This window comes from Rissa tridactyla, chromosome 12 (assembly GCF_028500815.1).
Source record: "Rissa tridactyla isolate bRisTri1 chromosome 12, bRisTri1.patW.cur.20221130, whole genome shotgun sequence".
Lineage (NCBI taxonomy): Eukaryota > Metazoa > Chordata > Aves > Charadriiformes > Laridae > Rissa > Rissa tridactyla.
Genome location: NC_071477.1, coordinates 4540859 through 4555104, shown reverse-complemented (window position 1 = coordinate 4555104; position 14246 = coordinate 4540859). Strand labels below are relative to the sequence as shown.

General features: G+C 46.2%; 1 protein-coding gene across 4 annotated transcripts in view; it reads left to right on the top strand.

Moving 5' to 3' along the window:
• DNAJC5 (DnaJ heat shock protein family (Hsp40) member C5) overlaps positions 1-12721 on the top strand; it is a 35149-nt gene extending 22428 nt beyond the window's left edge. For all 4 annotated transcript variants that reach the window (XM_054218419.1, XM_054218421.1, XM_054218420.1 and 1 more), the window contains 4 exons: positions 267-403; positions 2767-2980; positions 4637-4808; positions 5548-12721. In XM_054218419.1, the coding sequence (XP_054074394.1) occupies positions 297-403; positions 2767-2980; positions 4637-4808; positions 5548-5651 (597 nt within the window). In that variant the 5' untranslated portion in view covers positions 267-296 and the 3' untranslated portion in view covers positions 5652-12721. The remainder of the gene's footprint in view (positions 1-266; positions 404-2766; positions 2981-4636; positions 4809-5547) is intronic.
• Positions 12722-14246: the final 1525 nt, after the last annotated feature.

Genomic DNA, 14246 nt, shown 5'->3' with positions numbered 1-14246 from the left:
AATTGCGTATATACAGTAGTGATTTTAGGGTGTTCTGGGGTGCCTGAGGGCGTGCTGAAAATGCAATAGTTGTTTTCACTGATAATTCATTGAGTTGTGTAACTTTTTAACTTCCACATACGTTAAGGACTTTTTCTTTTCAAAGCACATTTAAACCTTATAAAAGATGAATTTTCACGTGGGAACTCTGGTTTCAAGGCTGATTTTATGAATAAGGTCAACGTTCTTCTTTGTTTAAGTATTTCTTAATCTCTTTTTTTTGGCAGGGGCTGGTTCTCTCCTCAGGTTAGTTCGAGATGGCAGACCAGAGGCAACGTTCGCTCTCTACCTCTGGAGAATCTTTATACCATGTGTTAGGGTTGGACAAGAATGCCACTTCGGATGATATCAAAAAGTCGTACAGGTAAAGGGTCAAGTTTTATAGCTGTTGTCCTTTAGCATTAATAACATTGATTAAGTGTGCAACAGGTGTCATATTTATGTACAGGCTCCAGCTGTTTTATCTAGCCTTTTGCAAGAAAAAAATGTAAGAAAACCAGGTGAAAACATGGTTAATTCTTGCAAAAATTGGTGTGAAAACATGTCTAGGCTTTGTATGTAAGTGCCGGGTGCTGTTAAATTTTTACATCTTATCTCTAGTAGGGCAACGTTTTAAGACAGTGTGAGCAGAATTAAATTCTTCACGTTATGTAGCCTTGTGTCTGGCTTACGGAGACCACGGATGTGCAGTATTGCCCATCATTGTCCCTCACTTCCATTCTGGCACAGTGAGGTATAAATTAAAGATGCAAATAAGGATGAGAACTGAGTATCAACAATGACTTTTTTCGAAAAATCCATTTGAAATTTCTTCATGTATGCGGAGTTACTATTTTTTAAAAGAGGATTTTTTACTTCATTTCATTTCTTAGAGTTAGATGTGTGAAATGACTTCACATTGACCAAATAAAACCAACCAAACAAACAAGTCCTGTAACATCCTCCCTTCCTACATTCCCCCAAAATTTGCTTGTATGGAGTTGCTTCTTTGCGTTAAGCACGACGTAGTCTCGTGTCTGTTTGACAGGTGGCAATGTGTTCAGCGTTACACTAGGGGTCAGTAGAAATCTTTACTTGAGGATACTCGCTTTGGAAGTTGTTTTCTTTTAGTCTTTAACTTTTTCCCTTTCAAAGTTACATTTTAAGACTGATGACAACTACACGGTGAAGGCTATAAATAAAGTGGGTCCACAGATTCTCAAAAATTAACTGTGTCTTCCTGAAAACTTTTAAGTGGAGGTTGGAATCCGTAATCTTCCAGCCTTGGCAACTAGAAAATAATTTTACCTTCTTGGGGGAAAAACTGCAACAGTTTTTCCTTTGGAGGAAGGACCCAACTAGATCCTAGGGTGAAACGTAGCTGCTTCATACTTACTTTCATCTAATCTTCTTTCCTCTGCTGCTCCTTTGCAAAAAGAGGACTGCCCACTTCTTGTTTTCGTTCCCTTTGCTGGCCTGTGGGCTGTGGGGTTTGTGTACGTGTGGGAAATGGGAAAGGAAAAATATATTTGTTGCAGGCTGATAGCAGCTAAGCCCTTTCCAGGTTTGTATATCTTCCTCCTAATTATAAAAACTTGTGATTGTTTCAGTCCTCACTGAGGCTCTGGTATCAGTGGCAGCCGTGGGCGTTATTTACCCGAGCAGTGTCATTTACGGTCTGAGTGTTTCAAATGCACGCTCAATTTATTGTTTGAGTGCTGCCATATATTTCCAATTGTGACCAAACGTGTGCTTGCACAGGACTTTATTTTGTTTGTCTAAATATTTCCTTGCTGCAAAGTTGTCATGTAGACGTCTGCAGGCTTCTAGGGTATTTCTCAAATATGGGACTTTGCGGCAATTTTCTGTAGGACAAGTACCTTTTTCTTGGTGGAAGAGAACAGTTAGCGTACAATTCTCTATCATATTTCTACTTGGGAGCACAAATGGCAAACCAGCATTTTTTTCTGTTTATAAGGAGGTGTTTGGCCTGTTATTTCTACTGATTACTGTAAATCGCCTGGGCCATGTCAGAATTAGCAAATTTATCAGTGCTCAATCTGATTTTTTTTGTGCTATGTTCAGAGACCTCCGGGGACTGTAAACTATCATCATTTGATGGTAAGAGATGTAGCGTGCTTAGGGGAGGGAGGGACGTTGTGATTTTTCTGATATCTCGAAACTCTGAAGCTTTTTCTGTTCTAGAAAGCCTTGAACTGAAAAGAGCTTTGTTCCTGCACAGGAATTGGTGAATTAACCACAAGTGATTGCCTGTTCTATTTTTGTGTTCAGAAATGCTGCAGATCAGCTGTGGCAGCTTGCATTTATTTATTCTTTGGTACTACATCTTAGGCTTGTGGTGTGTCTTTTTTCTGTTAGCTTGGTCTTTGCTTTAGCAGGAGCAAAACTTACCGGTGGAAATGGCTGGAGCCGAGGGGTGATAAGAGAGTACTACTTTTCTTCAATGTCTCTCTTTTTTTTTTCCATTGGATTTTTGAGGGCCAAATCCATCAGTTTGAAGTCAGTCGTGTGAAATAAGCTGTAGTCCTGTGACAGGGCTGTAGCCTTTTGTTATCATCTAAGGAAGAATCATCAGGCAAGTTGAATCACAGATGAAGGAAACCACGTGGAACTTGAAAGTCTCCCTTGGATGACAGGCTACAGCATTAAAAAAAAAAAAAAATCAAAAAACAGGAACCCAAATCTCCATTTTTAATCTATAACGATATCTTTTTTTTCTTTCTGCAGGAAACTTGCATTGAAATATCATCCTGATAAAAACCCTGATAATCCAGAGGCAGCAGAAAAATTTAAAGAGATCAATAATGCACACGCAATATTGACCGATGCCACAAAGCGAAACATTTATGATAAGTATGGTTCTCTGGGTCTGTATGTAGCGGAACAGTTTGGTGAAGAAAATGTGAACACGTACTTCGTGCTATCCAGCTGGTGGGCAAAGGTAAGTAAAAACGCAGAGAGAATTTGTTCTGGATTAGCGTTTAAAACTCTTGAAAAGCTCCACTTGATAATTGTGCTTGGGTTTACTTTTGGAAATTGCTGAATCTCTGACAACTGGTAGTTTAACCTTCTCTTACTGTTTTGCGGTCTCTAGTTCAGAAGTATTTTTCTATTATCTCGGTGATACAGGCCTAATAAGAAAGACATTACTAAGAGAAGCTTGGACCCTTCTAGCAGCGATGAGGATTTGGGGTGTGTTCCCTTTGGTAATATCTGCTAAATGATTTTACAAAGGGAGTTCTGTCTGCGAACTTGAACTCGCAGAGGAGATCCTGTTTAGAAGTATGCTTACAAACTTGATGAGCGAATGTCACTTCTTCAGCTCTTCTCTGATTTGAGAGACTCCAGGTTATTTATTCCCTTGCCCATCCTTGATTTTTTTGGGCAGCAGAAAGAGTATCACCGGTATAGCAAAATTACACCACGAGCTCGTGTTTCCTCACAAATACTTCCCACCAGCTTTTTGCATGCAGTAGATGTAACGGTCATTGTACAGACTTCTTCTGGGAGTCTTCTGCCAATACCAAGGAGTTACTGTATTTTACTGGACTCAAATAATTTTTAAGCATAACTTGCTTCTGTCATTTTAAGTAATACATTTTAAAATCACCACATTTACTCAAAAGTGTAAAAAAAGCCTATATGTTGCATATTATGCATTTCTCGTACTGAAATTGTCCAGGCTTTTGCATTTTGGAGTTCGTGTGTTTGCAGTCTGCTTGTGCGGAAAGTAGTAAGTAAAGGGCAGCGTGACTACGAAACTGAAGTACGAAATCATAACTGCAGCAGCTTACTGATTTAGCGACATGACGTTGTTCACAGTGCTTTATGGCTGATTAAAACCTTCCTAGTCTTGGCATTTTGTTTCATGGGTTAATTTTTCTACCTTTTGCCAGCATCGCTTCCATCTCTTGATTCCCCTGCAGTAAGAGAACAGGAATACCACCGTGCTGGTTTGTTGTTTTTAAAAGAATTTTTTTCAAACATTTACACGGTGACCTATGGGAAAATTTTAATTTTGCTTGTTTTCACTGCGGTAAGCACCCGGCAGACTTGGCTAGCTTTGGGTTGCCTTCCTCGCCTATTGGTAGCATCCACCCTCAGCACCCAAACTGCAGTGTGGTGGTGAGCGCTGCAGCCCTGCCGACAGCCTTGGGGCGGGGGGAAGTCCCTGCTGCGGGTGCATCGCAACCTCTACGCCTTCTAGCTAGTGAAAGTCTTTTCCAGGGTTATTTATGCAAGCTGCAACCTGTCCTAAACTGTTGTACCTCTGGAGTTTAACACAGACACGCTTCTTAGACCTCTGTCTTTTTCCAGATGTAGCAGAATTGTCCACTTAAACCTAAACTGTAGGAATTCTTCAAGTAAACTGGGTTAGCAGTATTCGCCTTGGTGTAAAATGTTGATAGCCATAGCCAGTTTTGCACATATTTGTAAATATTTCTCGGTGATGAGGTAGAAAACTGTAGCTAGTAAGTTCTGTCTCTACGCGGCTGTATTTATGGTCTCTGGTTTCTATATCTGAGTCTCTCAAACTCAGTGGTCGCGGCTGGTAGGCACGGGTAATGAATATTTCTTTGTCTTCTGTCCTCTGCAGGCCTTGTTTGTGTTCTGCGGGCTCATCACAGGCTGCTATTGCTGTTGCTGTCTGTGCTGCTGCTGTAATTGCTGCTGTGGGAAGTGTAAACCCAAACCTCCTGAAGGTGACGAGCAGGAATACTACGTCTCTCCAGAGGACTTGGAGGCACAGTTGCAGTCAGATGAAAGGGGTAAGTAAAAACGCTCTGAGGTTTCTAGGACGAGCGTCAGCCTCGCAGCGAGCGGTTGGTGTGCTGGGCAAGGAGCAGCGATTGCTTTGGAGAGATCAGCACAGGTCCGTGACTGTAGATGATGATGGTGAGGGAATACTTGTGGCACAAGAGTCATGTGGGTGACGCTAACGCCGGGGACGTAGTTGCTGAAAACTCACAGAGGGTCTTCATTGAACTTAGTGGTGTCAGCTTCAGAGCAGCAGGTGACCATCATCTAGCTTCCTTCCCATGGCGCTGGAGTAACACACCAGCCAGGCATGGGCGATCCTACAAAGGGGCTCTTTTACCCCAAAAGATGGGGTGTATCAAGGCAGTTTTGTTAACTGCCTCAGGCATAAAGGACATGGGACCGCAACCCTAGTAGCTGTATCTAATACTGTTTATGAAGATATACTGCTACTTCTGTAGAATTAAACCCTTCGTTTAAAAAATTGTAGAGCCTTGCGTACGCTCTGATCGTGTTTTTAATGGGCATTGCTGAATGGTGGGTGAGGATCAGCTGCTCTTACACGGAGAAAGAAATATAATAAATGTTGAACACGTAGACTTGTGTTGAATGGTGTTGCGTGCAGACTGAAAAACAGTAAATTAACGTCACGCTCTTGGAGAGGTGTAAAATTGTGTTATCAAAGTGTTGTAGGGAGATGTAACTTATGCTTTGACTTAGTATGCTGAGCCTTTTGTCTTCGCTTTCCAGAGGCCTCAGACGCACCTATTGTGATACAGCCAGCATCAGCCACAGAGACGACCCAGCTCACAGCTGACTCGCACCCCAGCTACCACACTGATGGATTTAATTAAGTTAAGGAAACACTATAATTAGAATGGATAAAAAAAAAAAAAATTACATGGCCAACTCAACACTAGAATCATGAACATTAGAAGTAGAGAATGGGGAGGGGGAATAATTCTGCTACAGTAAGAAGGCAGCTTTCCAACCTGCCGAAAGTATTTTGTAATCCCTTCAGCCTTTTGTCACCTTTCAGTGTCGTATCTTGATGATACGTGAAGTGCTGTAGCATGCAGTATTTAAAGCAGTTTAGCTACGGTCTTATTTGTTTCCTTTCTTATTTTTTTTCTTTGGTTTTTTTTTGTTTTTTTTATAGCATGTATGGAGTTATGTTACATGTCTGTGGTGTAATGTATTGAGTTGTCACAATATAAGTGTGATGGAGACATTCTGCATTTTAAGCAGTGGTACTGGCCTAAAAATGAGATTTAAAAAGAAAAAGAATCACAGAAGCCACTATTCTTCCATACAGCTGAGCTGTTGGAGACCTTTAAAAGTTCACGATTTTCATTCGAGTGCAACAAACCAATTCTTCTATTCCTCCTTCCATTCCTGCGTTGTTATCTAAGCAAGTTTACAAAGCCAAGAGCCAAAAAATGCCAGTCCTGCAGAGCTGGAATTCTCTATAACACTGGTTTTCAGCTTAAATAAATCTACCTTGAAAAATAAGAAGGGAGAGTTTCCAATCTTTGAACCGGTGAATTGGTGAACGGCTCTTTACGTGTAAGGCGATCCTCAGTGACAATGTAACCGCAAACTGTAGTTTGTCACAAAACCAACTGTGAATGGGGGTGTTTGGGGGTGGCGGTGGGATTTTTACTTCAAGCACAATTCTGTTTTGGTTTGAGTTCACTCATTTTCCTGAAATGCTAAAGACCAAATAGCGCAGCTTTTCGAATGCATGAGAATCTTAAAGTGAAACTGGTTAATTGGTTTTCACTGAGCAAATGAGTAAAATGCAGACGGGAGGCAACAGCATAATCTTAAAAAAAAAAAAATAAAATTAAAAAAAACCTGGTTTTTAAAAATTTGTTCTAATAATTTGAGATTTTAATAGACAAATGGGGTATTATGTGTCTTTTTTTTTAAAGCTTTTATAATACAGTAGCTCTTTAATTTTCTCATGAACATCTTTGTGGAGTACTTAAATGGATTTTTAAGATCAAAATACCTTTCTTTGTGTTTATATTGTATAATTTGCACATTGTCTTGCATTTAGACTTGTTTACACCAGTGTTTTTCTTTTCCTCAGAACAACTATGGGGAAACCATTGAACGGTTTCCCGTACTGTTTTGAAACCAAATCATGTTTGAATACTGCTCTAGAAACCGTGGGTTTATTGCGATTTAACTGTTAAAAAGGCATTTTAGGCAGCTGCGGAATTGCTGGTATGTTTTTGTTGTTAATAATCTTGCTTTAGATGATAGGGAGTCAGGATCTAGAACAGCTACCAGAGAAACCTACACTCGGCACTTTCAGCGGTTAATTACGGCCTCTTTAACTTTGATCTTTATGGGTTTATATCACAATGCCTCTGCTCTCCGTTGTATCCCCCACCTCCCCTTTTCATTTTTCACCTATTTCTGGCGAGAGGCTATTTCCAGCCTTCCACCCGGCGTTCGCTCTGAAGCCCTGTCACGCTGCTCTCTTGCAAGATCCCGGTGTTACTTTTGACGGGGGTAAAGCGCCCTCGGTCTGTAAGAAAATCATCGGAAAATGAAGAGGGACTCTCCTGCCCGAGAATCGTTCTGAAAATGTTTTCGCGCTGTCTTTGCATGAGCTGAAAGTGATGGAGCCCATAAAAACCCGACGTTGAGACCGTGTTAGACACGCTGGGTAGAAGAAAATGTTCTTAACACGGTCTCAATGCTACGTGAGGGATGTTCGCAAAATCCATCTTCCCTGGAGCTGTTGGCGCAAGCACACGTTTGTTGCCTGCATGTGAGCTTGTTGCAAATAAGCATGCTTGTGATACCGCGTCAGGTCCCAAAAATTCCAAAAGAAACGTTATTTTTAATTAACTGGCTAGATTTCAGTAGCACACTTGTTTAAGTCATTTCTTCCTCATCGATAGGCCTTTTAGACCTTGCAACTTGGTGGTTTACTGGAAGATACTTTTAACATTTTCTGTCTGGAAAGCTCTCTCGGGTGACCCTGAGGACAGTTGTGTGTGTTTTGGCTTGAGGTCCTTGTTTAATTAAAGTCATTTTTTTGGCCCCTTGGAATATAAGCAATTTTTAGGCTTAAAAAAATAACGTCACGTTGACTGTCCTTGTAGATTTTGCCTGATCTTGATGTTGAATTGCACTCTGGAATATGCTTGAATATCTGCAGGCTTTGTCCCCTAAACACTCACTGGTTAAAATTGCCCTTATCGGTGCAAATTATGTTCTTGCTTAAAAACAAACAAACAAACAAAATTGTTAGGGTGTTTTTTGGCTTTGTAAATGAGCGCAGTTGATGGGAGTGACTCGGTAGAGTAAGAAAAAGGCTGTTCCCCTCATGCTGTGGTTTGTCACGCTCCGTGTCCCCATGTCCATCGAGATGGGTACCACAAAGCCGGTTGTTTCGGTTGTTGCCCCCCTGGGGAGCAGCTGTGACCCCTGATGCTGGGGGCTGGTTCTGAGTGTTAATTTGGAATAATACCCCATTTCTTAACCCCTCTGGGCTACTTCCACTGCACTGGAAAGGCTGGCGGGGGGTTGTGGCTCCGGGGAGGTGTGTAAACGCACCTGGAGTAGCTCCGCAGGCTCCTGACATCGGAACTGAAACGTGGGCGGCAAACGAGGATTAGAGGCGATACTGTTGTCCGTGTTTCGCGCTGCTTGGGAAAAGATGACATCCAGGATAAATTTGGTGGTTTAGATCTTGGCTCAGCAAGGCACGAGTTTGGGAGAGACTGCTTTCCTCTGGGCTGTGTCCGTGGGTGGCGTGCGAATAGTAAATTAGTCTGTATGCCGTTATACGCCAGAATGATGTGTCAGATGCTCCGAGGGAAACTACTCTGAGATCCCACTTACAGGGAACGATGGGAAAATGCATTTTTAGATGAATATTCATGGGTTTTGAAACTGTTTTAAGTTTACCCATGTTGCTCTATAATCTCTGAATTCAAGATTATTGTGTATTAATGTAGTTCTTCTTGAACTATACAAGAAAGCTATTTAAACATTGCTTCTTTAAAACAAAACCTGTGTAATCGGAAGATACGTAGGTTAATGCCCACCGCTCTTGTAGGTAAGGTACAGGAGCATCCCGGGCTCTAATGAGTTGCACTTCAAAATGGCCAAGTGGGGTCCGTGTGAATGCAAAGGCGTGTTGGAAATAACGGTTAAAAATCTGGCGCAGAAGGTCACTCGGCAGCTCGGAGCTGGGGCAGTTGGAGCTGCAGCGTCCCCAGGCGCTGCTGCCCCCTTACCTGGCTTAATGCAGAACGTTTCCTTCCAGAATTAAACCCGAGCGCTGATGATCTCTGTTCAGTGCGTTGCCAGGATTAAAACTTGAGCTTTGATTATTTTCTAGTTGTGTTGTTTTTTTTTTTAATAGTTGTATCTTTCTTTTTATTTTACTTTTTTTTTTTTTTTTTTTTTACACGTTGCCTGAGACCTCTTTTTCAGTAGTTCGGCCACCTCCATCTAGCTCGTCGAACCTCTTCAGCACCGATTTTCTTAGCGCTTGCAGCTCCTCCTGACGAGGAGTATCGGGGAGAATCTGATCCGGAGAGCTTTCCGCTGGCTGGTGTAAAGGACCACTGACTTTATTCCCGAGCTGTGTGGCGTGGAGAGCCGTTCGTAGCTCTGGGTGAGCAGGGAAAGCCACTGCCGAGAGCTCGGGCCCCGTCCCTCCGGGAAAAGGCGGTGGTGGGGGACCTGCGCTGCCCCATCCTCCCCGGGGATTCGGGCAAATCCCCAACGCGCTGTAGTACAACCCGACTGTACCGCGCTTCAACTTGAAGTGAATGAAAGGGGGCATTGCACCCGTTAAAATGCCAGTTTCATTTTGTTAGTGATGTTTGTAGGAAATTCTTAAATATTTATCTGTATATAAATTTGTTTATGTAAAACCTCAGTGGCGTCTGACGAGGGTGTAGATTTCCGCGGATTCCATGCAGTGATGTTTTAGAGCCACGTTAACCTTTTTAGTCTTATTTTTAGATTTGTAATGTTTTTAAACTGCTTTAGATATTAGTGCTCATAGTGTTCTTAAAACGTGATGCTGGTCGAGGTCCGGGTGAGCGCGGCCTGCGGGGACACGCGCTGGGGGGGAAGGCTTGGGCACGGCACAGAGAAACACCGAGTCCTGCAGCGGCGTACGGTTTTCAGATCCCTTCGTGTCAGCCTAAAAACACGACAGGTGTAACCAGGGCAGGAGCCCGACAGAAGAGACATTCCTGTCCCATCTATAAAGCGGTTGTGTGGTGTGGAGGGACGCCGGTGTGCTTTTGGGGGGGTGATATCGGAGCATTTGTACCCTACGCACTCCGTGGGAGAGGTATCCGCTTTTCTCAACTCGTCTGTGCCCTTCGGTGGTCTCGACATTTCCAGATCATTTAGGGAACGTGTTTGTGCTGCAGGTTTTCCCACCTGGATATGGGCGTCATGTTTAACGGGAGGTTGTTGCCAGGCGGTCGGGGGGGGCTTTTGCAGCCCCCGCCTCGTGTTAATAATTCTGGATGCTGTTTAAATACGCGTTAATCTTAGAGCACTGCAACGTAACCCCCCCAGTACAAGTGCTTATAGTGTAAGGTCGGTATAAACTTAACACGCTTAATCATTCGATGCCGCTTCTCTGTATCATAGTGGAAATCATCTAGTTCCTCGTGTGTCATTGCACCAACGGCTGCTTAAAATACCTTGAAAGAAACGGAGCTGATAGCTAACAAGGTGGCAGGAAAGTTTGTCGGTGTTCAAGTCCTGCAAGACCCGTGGGCTGCTCCGCGTCCTGCGCTGGGAGGCTGCCATGCCATCCGGGACCCGGCAAGTCTGAAATTCCCGTTTCCTTCCAAGAAGATGCTTTCTTTACAAGAAGAAGCTGTGTGAGGGAAGCTGTCTGTCTTTGACGTTTGCACAAGCCAAATGCCATACATAAATCTGGAAGACAAACCTTCGTGTGGGAATCAAATGCCAACGTTACATGCACAGTTAATTTTGTTGTCAAAAGGCTAGATGCTGGGAATTTCTGGTGGTTATATATATATGTATATGTATAGAGGAAGCTCTTATATAAAATGGCCATTCATTCCTGAGTGCCGTTGTCCTCTCTGCTCCCTCTCCCCCGCAGCCGGCCGCGTGGGTGTACTCTTGCACAGCCTGTGAGCGGTCGCTTGTCGTACCCTTCCAAAAATTTCCCGATCTACTTGAATTCTGTCGGCTGCCCCTCGGCCCCGGCACCTCCGGCCGGAGCTGGGCTTCCCCGGCTCCGGCGATCCTCCGGAGGGAGGCAGGGAAACCCAGCGGTGACCAGGAGAGCAGGGACCGTCTCTGGAATTACATGGATTTGTGCCGGCTGGTACGTGGGGTGTTTTTAAATGTGGGCGATGCGCTCAGCGCTAGAGGTGTGACAGAGCACATCGGTTTGGGGTTGTGTGGTCTTGTTTTTTTTTTTTTTTCCTTACACTAGTTTTCACCACGTTGTACTCTCCAAAGTGGGACTCGCAGAGCAAGGTCCAAACCCGCGCTGTAGGCTTTGGATTGCAACATCATGTGTGTGTATCTATGTATATATGCACATATGTATATATTTATACAACGGGTGTACGCATAGTACTTGCTGCTGTTTTTTCTTTGGTGGTAAAAACGTGAAATTTGGCTCAAAAGCACTGCTGCGAACCCTCAGCCAGACAAGTGGAAGGGGGGAGTTCTGTGTGGCCAGAATTGTGCTTTTTCCTTTCGGCTGCGGGGAAAAACCACACGAGATGTTGTAGGGTGAAATGACCAGTGAAGGAAGTGCTGGAGGGATCCTGTTGTCCGCAGACACGGGTGGCACCAGCCGTGCGGTGGGAAGGAGAAGCAATCCTTTGCTCCTGAGGCCGTCCCTCCTTGCTCCGGTGAGTTTCCCCTGGTGGAGAGACTCGCTTTACAGCCCTTGCGGGTTGCATTCTGAAGGACTTGAAGTTATTGCAAGTCGTAAAGCTGGATTTAGGCAGTGGTCAGTGTAAAGGCACAGCGACCGTGGCCAACGCACGCGTGAGTTCACCGAACTGCTTCTGGTGGTACCGGGTGGAGCCCGCAGCCGGCCCTTCCCAGTCCTGCCCTTCCAGGGGCTTTTCCTGCCAGACGAAACACCTGGGGGGTTCTGCAGAAATGGGGGGATACTGGGGGGGATTACTTTATCGCTTACACGTTTGAGATTCTGTTTGTGTCGGTCGCGGTAGATGAGCTCTGAGGTTTGCCAGGTTCCAAAGGCCGGGCTGCTGCCGCCCGATCCCAGCGCTGCCGTCCCTCCCTCCCTTCCTCCCTCCCTTCCCTCCTTCCCGCATCCCTTCCTTCCCCCGTCCCCACCTTCACCCGCTTATTCTGGGGCTGGGGGCGGGTGGTTTGGTTTGTGTTATCGCAGGCATCCGAGGCGATGCTTATATTCCATTTTGCATGTGAGCAAAGGCCCTGAACTAAGTAATTCACGGCGGGGTTTGGTCGCGTTGGCCTCTTTACGGAGCCTGGGGGAGCGGAGGAGACGCCGGCAGAGAACACGCTCTGCCTTTGCACTGGATTCGCCTCGGGCGGGGTGAGGTGGGGGGAGCCCATCTTTAAAAAAAATTTTTTTAAAATTGTGGGGGGAAAAAAAAAAAAAAGCAAACCAAAAAACCACAAACCCAACCACAGTGGAAGTATAAATGCATCTGAAAAGCAATTATAATATAGACATATATATATTTTGTTATGTTACTAAAGGACCATACTTTGAATTGTATGTAAGTAGACGTGGCTGTCTGAACTTTGTGGATTGTAACACTCGATACTACTGAGCTCCTGTACATACACGCAGTTACGGCAGAAGGAATTATTTTATGTTTTAGCATGGTAATTTGTGTACTGTATGTCTGAATATAAACTAAAATAAAGATTGCTAAGTTATCTGAAACCACTGTTGTAAAATAAATGTTTTCAATGCAGAAATGCGCGTCGGCTTTTTCATTCTTCTCCCCACCCTGGAACTCGTCGTGAGAAGGGGCCGAGGGCCCTGCTGCAGCGCGGCCCTGCGCGGAGTCGGGTGGGAGCTGGGAGAGGTCTCCTGTCCCCTCCTGTCCCCCGGACAGACACACAGTGCCAGTCACCCAGGGCTGGGATGGCTGAGCCGGGCGTGGGGACGGGACACCGAGGACCCTGTGGTTTGCAGAGGCTCCGGGTGTGACCCCCGGGACACTTTTCCTCCCTCCCCCGGGGGCTGCAGCAGAGCAAACCCTCCCGCCGCGGTGCCCAGTGCCCGGGACCCTTCCCCAAACCCACCTCGGTTCCATTGCCCCTCGCCGGCAGCGGCCCCCGCACAGCCCACTGTGGGAACGGCTGCTCCGAGTGCGGGGCTGCGTTTGGGGGGGGGGGGGTGTTGAGATGGGGGGTTCCAAGCCCTGGCACAGGACCCAGGGTGAAGATGGAGGGGGCCAGGACCCCTGGGGAGGGGGGGTGCTGTGATGCTCTTGCTGCTGCTGCGCAGTCGGGAAAGCTCTTACACGGATGCTCGTCTTCCTCAGAGAGCCACCAAACTCAGGTTTCATTAAATTTTGTCCCGAACTCCAGTTGTGACACTAAAAAGCTCGAGGCCGGGAAGCGGCGGCTTTCAGAGCCGTTTGCAGCGAGACCGGAGGAGGAAAAGCCCCGGCCGGGTGTCGGGGCGCAGCTCCCGGCCCGGGGCTCCCAGCAAACCCCGTCTGTCAAAGCCGGGGCTGCCCCGGGAGGGCTGAGGGCACGGGGCTGCTCCAGCCGGGGCTCGCCGGCACCCACGGGACTGCGGGGACCACCAGCACCTGCCAAACCACCGTCCCCCGTGCAGCGTCCCGGAGCGAAACGTCCCCCGCACCCCCCGGGATGGACCCGCACACCCCGCTGTCCCCCCGGCGCGTCCCAGGCTGCTCCCTGAGCGCTTGGCCTGCCTTAGGCTGCTGCTGGCACCCTGCAGGCGGCAGAAATCCTCCTCCTCCTCCTCCTCCTCCTCTCACCAGCTCTGGGGGCCTCAGCTCAGCCGGTCCCAGCCCCCCCCACTCCTGCCTCAGCACAGCCCCGCTTTTCCAGAGAGGGTTAAAAGTGCTTCCGAGCCGCTCCGGCTGCCTCAGGCTGTGTGTAATCGCCTCTCCTCTAACAGGCTGTTCCTCCCTTTCCTTGCAGTGATTACAGCTGTTATTCCTTCCCTTTTTTCATAATGGGAGAAAAATGTACCTCTAGAGAAAAAAAAAAAAACCCACCCAGCCCCCAGAGCGACCGTCCTGTGTAACCACCAGCTTCAAGGAAGATCAAACTCGGTTTGAGAGACTGAACGTGGCTCTCCAGGATATTTTTAGCTGTCTGCACTGGAGCTGCTGCTAGCACAGCCCTGTGGAGGATGAGGAGGATCAAGGACCTTCGGGTCCTGATGGGATGCTGGTGTCCGGCTTCATGGGCGATGGGCTCGTGGG